The 7464-nt window shown below is 34.7% G+C and overlaps 1 protein-coding gene and 1 pseudogene across 2 annotated transcripts in view; one reads left to right on the forward strand and one right to left on the reverse strand.

The window, feature by feature from the left end:
• Positions 1-3410, forward strand: part of LOC105742953 — a 10872-nt pseudogene extending 7462 nt beyond the window's left edge.
• Nubpl (nucleotide binding protein like) overlaps positions 1-7464 on the reverse strand; it is a 313256-nt gene that overhangs the window by 300066 nt on the left and 5726 nt on the right. The window contains exon 4 of one of the 2 annotated variants that reach the window (XM_023721862.1): positions 6230-6253. The exons of the other annotated variant lie outside the window; for it this stretch is intronic. Within the exon in view, the coding sequence (XP_023577630.1) occupies positions 6230-6253 (24 nt within the window). The remainder of the gene's footprint in view (positions 1-6229; positions 6254-7464) is intronic. 2 annotated transcript variants of the gene reach the window in all.

The raw sequence follows: 7464 nt of genomic DNA on the forward strand, positions 1-7464 counted from the left end.
TATATAGAATCAATAAAGGCTATAAAGCTGACAAATACTATATGGTTTACATGCTTCTGTCAGAATCAAATATAATTACTCTCATGAAAAAAGACTACTCTGGAATAAAAACTACTCATCTTAGACATATTTACTACTATATTTGACACAGAACATACCTTGTCATCTTAAGATACCCCTTTTGTCATAGCTGGTTTATAAAACTATAAGGATATACAGAATGTCTACTCTGTTATGAAGCTCAATAAAACCTTATTAAATGTTTTAATTAGCACTTTCTCATTGATAGGAGAAACTATTGTAAAAAGAATTTTGGCTACATATCATCCAAAATACAGATTCAACACAAATATAGCACACATAGATACTTATTTAAATAAATATATATTATAGAGAGTCCACTCTGCACACTTCAGAGTTCACTGTACTAGTAAATGTCTAGAAGCCCTTTGAGGACCTTGTAGACACTGTACTAAATATACAAATAAATAAGTAACATTAGCACTAGCATACTAATAACATACAAACTACAACACATACACAAAGGGTAAGATTAACTTGTATTAATCTAATGATGTCTCAATAAATTTAGTAGTAAAATAAATATGAAAGTTTTTCTTTTCCTGATGTATACATTTTTGGCAGTTCTGTATATTTAAATATGTAAAACACATTCATGAAGGTAATTTTTTTTTTTTTTTTTGATACAGGGTCTCGCTACATAACTCAAACTCATAGCTCCTCCTGTCTCATCCTCCCCAGCACTGGGATTACAGGCATGTACCACCACACTCAGTTCTGGGCTAGCACGAAGTACCCAGGGTTCTGGAGCCTGCACAGCATGTAGAACTGGGCAAACTCAGGTACTTATGCCATTGCGCTATCTCGTCAGCCTTCATGAAGGTAATCTTAAAAGGTTATGAGCTTCAACAGTGTATGTTTAATTTACTTTACATTCTCAGGGTATCTGGCAATGAGTGTTACAAGTGCTCAATAAATTTGCTGAATTAAAGTGAACTGAACTGAATTGATTAAAGAACCTCACAGAGCTTATCAGTGGTTTCTGACAGACTCAGGCTTCCTTCTCCCAGGCTCAATGCCCTTTCCCATTCTGCATTAAATTTATACTGTAAAAGAATAAGATCCACTATAAAGACAATTTGAAAAATTTAGAAATAAGGTTGTCAATATGCATGACCAATAGAACACCAATAAATGTTTAACAACCAGCTTGGAATACAGCAGGAGCCTGATTTTCAGTGTTTCCTAGCTTCCACAGTTAAAATACTTACACCATGGCCTATTCTGAGCTAATCACACGATATATGCTGATTTGAAAAATTCCTGAAAATTTAACAATTGGCTCTCAAAAGCCAGTATAAACCAACTCCAGCACACCACTAAAAGAAATATTTGATACACAGCACCCGACTCTAAATTCTGCTTTGCAGCATGAGCCATCTGTATTCCCAAACAAATGTACAAAGGCAAAGAGAAAGCAGGGAAAACTCACACCCCATTCCAATAGGCCTGTGACTTTAATCTACACAATGGTCTTCTTTTGAACTGGGCATATAGTCTACTCCAAAATACCCTTTACTCAGACCAATGACATTTAAATATTACTGATCATATATCCCAATCAGTTAAAAATCTATATAGATATTTGAGCACATACCTCATTACATGTTAATATATTTACTTAAGTATCAATTACATTAGCATGGGCCATGCAGGTCCAGCCCCCAGGGGCATGCTGAGACAGTGATTGAGACTGGACATGATGGCATGTGCCTACAATGCCAGTGCTTGGGAGGCTGAGAACAGGAGGATCACTACAAATCCAATCTGTGTAGCAGACCTTGTAGACACTGTACTAAATACACAAATAAATAAGTAACATTAGCACTAGCATACTAATAACATACAAACTACAACACATACACAAAAAATATGAGAAAAATTAATAGAAAGAAAATTTTTCCTCCCATATCTCAATGGACAGTCTTACATATCCTTTTGGGGTTTACAGAATCTACTTCACAGATTACTAAAGTCAGTATTAAAAATAAAATGAGCTACCCTGCTCAAGTTCTTGATCACAAGCATCATTACACACAAAAATAATAAAAGTAAAAATGTAAATGAACACCTTCCTGGACCTGTGTCCCCTAGATCAGTGACGGCAAATCTTTTAGAACTTTCAATGATACAAATAGCCCACTGCAGCACACATGCTGAAGGTTCACTACTAACCTTATCTTACTAGATTTTCCTATTCTAGTGTTGAATAGCAGGCACCAACCCACTAAAAAGGTGGGAAAAAGAGTTTGCAAGGTCTTCAGTAAAGCTGGCTTCAGAAGTAGCAAGTCAAAGACCCTCTTACATAGGAAATGAATGAATAATTAAGACTCCATGACTAGAAGCCTGCAAAGGCACCATTCTAACTGCAGCTTTTACCACTTAAAACAATACATCATTGTACTATGCCCCAATAACTGTCCACAGATCTAACCTATCTGCAACCACTTGGCAAAAAGAAGGCTAGGAACTATGAGCTTCCTCCAAAGACAAAACATGTCCTCTAAGTAAACGTAATATTAATAAAATCTTAAGTTGGTACACAGAGCAAAGGACTCTGCCAGATTCATATAAATCAGATAGAATAGATACAGATCTTCTTTTCTATATGCATGCAGTCTTGTGACAGACCATATTTCACAGATCTTATTTAAGCCAAAGATGCTGCTCCCTAATCAAAAACACTATTAATCAAGTATATAGGCTATATTAAATTTCTCTTTCTTAAGTATATATAAATTTATCACAGAGGATATGACAGTTGCCAAGCATAAAGTACTATGTAACAGTATCTTAGAATTATCAAAATATGCTGCTCACATTTCTTGGCTTTTTTCATAATTTCTACACTAACTTTGCTACAAAATGTCAAAAAAAATGAAAGTAAGGATCACATAACATGATTCATCAGGATCAGAAAACACTAAAGACCTTCTTAAAGGAGACTTAACAAACTCGTTTAAAAACACTTTAAAATACTACATGCTTTCTAAAGAAGTAGTCAGGGATAGTGTCAATGTTTTTGTCGTCAAATCTCCTGTCATCCTCAGAAGCATTAAAGATCAAACTATCCTCATCATTGCTGCTTCAAACAGAAAAATAAATTTCCCAGCTAACAACTCATCAAAACTAGCAACACTTAACATAAAGAAATCAACTCCTTTTTTAACAATTTTTTTCATCTTTTGATTCCTTAGCTACAATAACAAAATTAAGAAAGACCCACACCCGAAAATTTATCTACCTTTCCACCTATTGAATTGTCCATTTCCCCTCCTTAAGGAAGATTGGGACCCTTCCCCAAATTAACTAAGTATCTTAATTTTTAAAACATCACTGTCTCTTATATCACTGACCATTACCTCAATAAGATTTCCTAACTATACATGTACAACTCTTTTCTTCTAAATTCCACTGAATGACAAGGAAAAAAAATACTTTAAAACTATAACTTCCCTAGAAAACAAAATTTAAAAAAGGCATTTTACTAGTAGATTACAAGTTTAAAAGAACTCTAAGCCTGTGGATATAGCTCAATGGTAGAGCACTGTCCAGTATGCATCAGGTCTGGGGTTCCATCCCCACCATTACAAAAGAAATTCTAGACCACAGTCTCAAACTTCAGCATCGAATCACCAAAAAGCTGGCTAAAATACAAATTACAGAACTGCATCTGGGCCTGGGGAGATAGGCAGTAGAATAAGCACTTGCTTGGCAAGCCCAAAAGCCTGAGTTCAATTCCCGGTTCCACAAAATAAAAAAAAAAAAAAAAAAAAAAAAAAAACCTGCATCCCCAAAGCTTTTAATCCGCAGGTCTGGAGTAGGGTTCCAGGTATATGTTACAAGTTCCTAGGAGCTACTGATTCTGCCAGTCTGAGCACCACATCATAAGAACCACAGTAGATAAACAAAGATCATCAAAAAGCTTTTATTAGTTCTACTTAGCATGCTTGGAGAGAATCAGAAAGAACAACCTTTTTTTGCAGAGACAAACTGAAGATATTAAACAGTTCTGGAACACTAGAAAAAAATTAGTTCCAAATTAAAAATTAATTTTTCAGGACTAAACAACTAAAATCCAATATAGCAATGTGAAAAACTCTAAGACATCTTACATATCACAACAAAGACAAAATGTGAGAGAAAAAGTAACAAGCGTCAGAGGTCAATATCTACCTAATAAGTTTCTGGAGAAAAGAGCAAAAACATCACCAAAAATAATCAATGAATAGAAATTTTCTCCCAACTTAAAAAGATTCTGCCTTTATACTGCAGAAACCATTTCCAAGCAGATAAAAACTTTAAAGCTAACAACCAAGCACATATTTGTGACACTTTTAAACTTAAAAGCCAGTCAGGCATAGTGACACTCCCCTGTAATCCTACCTACTTTAGAGGTTATGGCAGGATTGTGAGTTTGGGGCCAACATGGGCAACATGGTAAAATCCTATATTTAAAAAAAAAAAAACTTGAGAATCATAAAGAAAACCCTACAAGTTTTGAGAAAATAAAATACATGATGTAACAAAGGAGTCTGCAGACTAACGTCAGATGTTAGCATGCTAGAAGACAGTGGTATATTGCTTTCAAAATTCAGAGAAAATTATTTTGAATCTGGAATTATATCTCTGGTTAAACTATTAAATATGAACATTTAGGAATTAAATAACAAAAAAATTAAGAAATGTTACTTCCTATACATGCTAGTTTTCTACTTCTTTCCTTAGAAATAAAGTTCAAATGGGTGTCAGTGAGCTAAAATTAAGTACTTAGCAGAATTTCAAGCATTCTGAAGGCTACCAGAATATATTTCCTTGTCTTCCCTAGCTCCTAGATGATACCCACACTCCTTCACTAGTGGTCCCCCTTCCAGTTTCAAGGCCAACAATAGTGGCCTGAATTTGTGTCATATGAAACCTCTCTGCCTTTGACTCTCTTGCTCCCCTCTTTCACTTATAAGGACCCCTCTGATTAGATTGAACCTACACAAATAATGTAAGATTATCTTCCCATCTCAAGATCTTTACTTAATCATACCAGCAAGTCTCTTGTGATGAACGGAAATATACACACAACTCTTGGAATTAGGGTGTAGACATCTTTGGTTAATCATTATTCTGATGCACCAAACAACAGAAGGATTCAAGAACGTCTTCCAGGAAAACAAAAAAGTTAAGAAAGAAGAGGTGATGGGATATAACATAGTAAGGAAATTTAAAAGGAAAAAAATTTATCTTAATGGCAGAACTTTTCCATTCTAGGAGCACAACTTAAAGAGCAATAAGATATTTTCTTCTCTAAACATCCAACTACAGTACTGATGCTGAAGTGAATAAAATTTAGCTAACTAAAATATTTTATTGTTACTGTAATAAAATGTTTTATATCATATCAAGTACTATTTGTTATTTTTTTAGTGTTCTCCAATTTTAAAAAAACAAACATCAAGACATGAGTATCCACATGACTAATTCTGGATTCTGGAAGATTCTGGACTCCTTACATTAATATCAAACATGTACAGAAAACACACATTATTTTCCCATATGTGCTATTTACTGGGAATTATAATTTCATGGTAATGGTAGAAAATAAGCTAGACATACAGCCACAGCTAAACATATTAAATGAGTCTTGCCAATAGTTATAAAATAGTTACAAATGAAAACTTAAAGGCAATTCTAAAAAATATGTTTTTATTAACTGGTAATTTGGGCCAGGGAGACAGCTCAGTGGCATAAGTGCCTGACTAGAATGCACAAGATCCTGAGTGTGATCCCTGATACCTCAAAAAAAAAAAAAGTTGAGCCACCAACATGCCCTCAAGCAAGCTGAGCTGGCCAGTCCTGCCGTGGTGTTACACGCCTGTAATCCCAGTGCTAGAGAGGCTAAAAACAGAAAGATCACTAGGAGCCAGAGCTGCATAGTGAGACCCTGTACCAAATACTTAAAAACAAACAAAGAGAAAAATTGATAATTTATGGAAATCCATACTATATTCAAATTCTATTTTACTTTATTTTAAATATCTACAAAAATAGATAATACCTAACATGATTAAGACTATGAAAATGGATATTCCCATAGCCTATAGTTAAAAACAAAGCAAAATTTTAAGTATATATGTACAGTGTAAACTGCACATACCTTTTGATCTAGTAGAGAACCAATCTAAATATTACATGAAAAAGAAACTGGTTGAGTCAGGCAAAAGTGTCACATGCCTACAATCCCAGCTCTCAAGAGCCTGAGGCAGGAGGATCTCTGTGACTGGACTACATAGCCTGGACTAAATAGTGAGCCCAAGGCCAGCCTGAACTACATAGTGAAGCCCTGTCTCAAAAAAACAAAACAAAGGAATTGGTTATAGTCAGCCATAATGCAGCAGCTATCAAGAATGAGGCATATAAAGAAATGATTAAAAAAAATTAATTAATTAATTAATTCAATGAAAAAAAGAAATAATGAAAAGAATGAGGCATAGCACAGAAAGATATGTATGTGTACATACATACATACATACGCATATTTTTTAAAAAATTTATATGGAGAAGAAAAATTAAATAGATATTTATAAAACTGCCTACAGTTAATCTTAGCATTAAAGGGGGAGCTGATGAATGTTCAGTTTTATGTTGAACACATACTGTAATTTCTTTTTTCTTTCTCTCTTTTTTTTTTTTCATTTTGTGAGACAGAGTTTCTCTATGCAGGCCAGGCTGGCCTCAAGCTCTCAGTGATCCTCCTGGCTCAGCCTCCCAACTGCTGGGATTACAGGCATTCACCACCACGCCTAGCTTTTATTTGAATTGTGTTTCATTGGGCATATACTTCTTTTAGAGTATCTTTCTCCTTAAAAACAATTAACACTAACATTGAGAAATTGAGGGTCCAGGAGACAGCTTAGTGACATAAGTGCCTTCCTAGCAAGGAAGGGAGAGAAAAGAAAAGAAACTGAAACCAGAATAATCTTCTGCATATAGTAAATGAAAATAATTAGTTTAAGATATGACAACAATGCAAGAACATGAAAGATTTCTACAGAATACAAAACAAATAATACATGGTCAACATTTAAATGCATCGTTATTATTAAATCAAACAAGTACTAATTGCAGCACTCTAAGTTCCTTAAAGACAAGCAACTGAGTCAAATTATACCATACAGCTTCTGAGTAAGTGAAAAGTAGTAAGCTCTTTATCACTATCTTAAAAATATTATAATGGGGCTAGGGAAATAGTTCAGCAGAATGAGTGTGTGCCTGGCGAACACAAGGTCCTGAGTTCATTCCCCAGTACTGAAGAAACTGCCATGGAGAAGGATACCCCAGCGAGAGAACGTGAACAGGAGAGGGAGGGAAGCCAGCCACAGGGAGAGAACA

This window comes from Octodon degus, unplaced genomic scaffold, assembly GCF_000260255.1.
Source record: "Octodon degus isolate 3935 unplaced genomic scaffold, OctDeg1.0 scaffold00086, whole genome shotgun sequence".
Taxonomy (NCBI): domain Eukaryota; kingdom Metazoa; phylum Chordata; class Mammalia; order Rodentia; family Octodontidae; genus Octodon; species Octodon degus.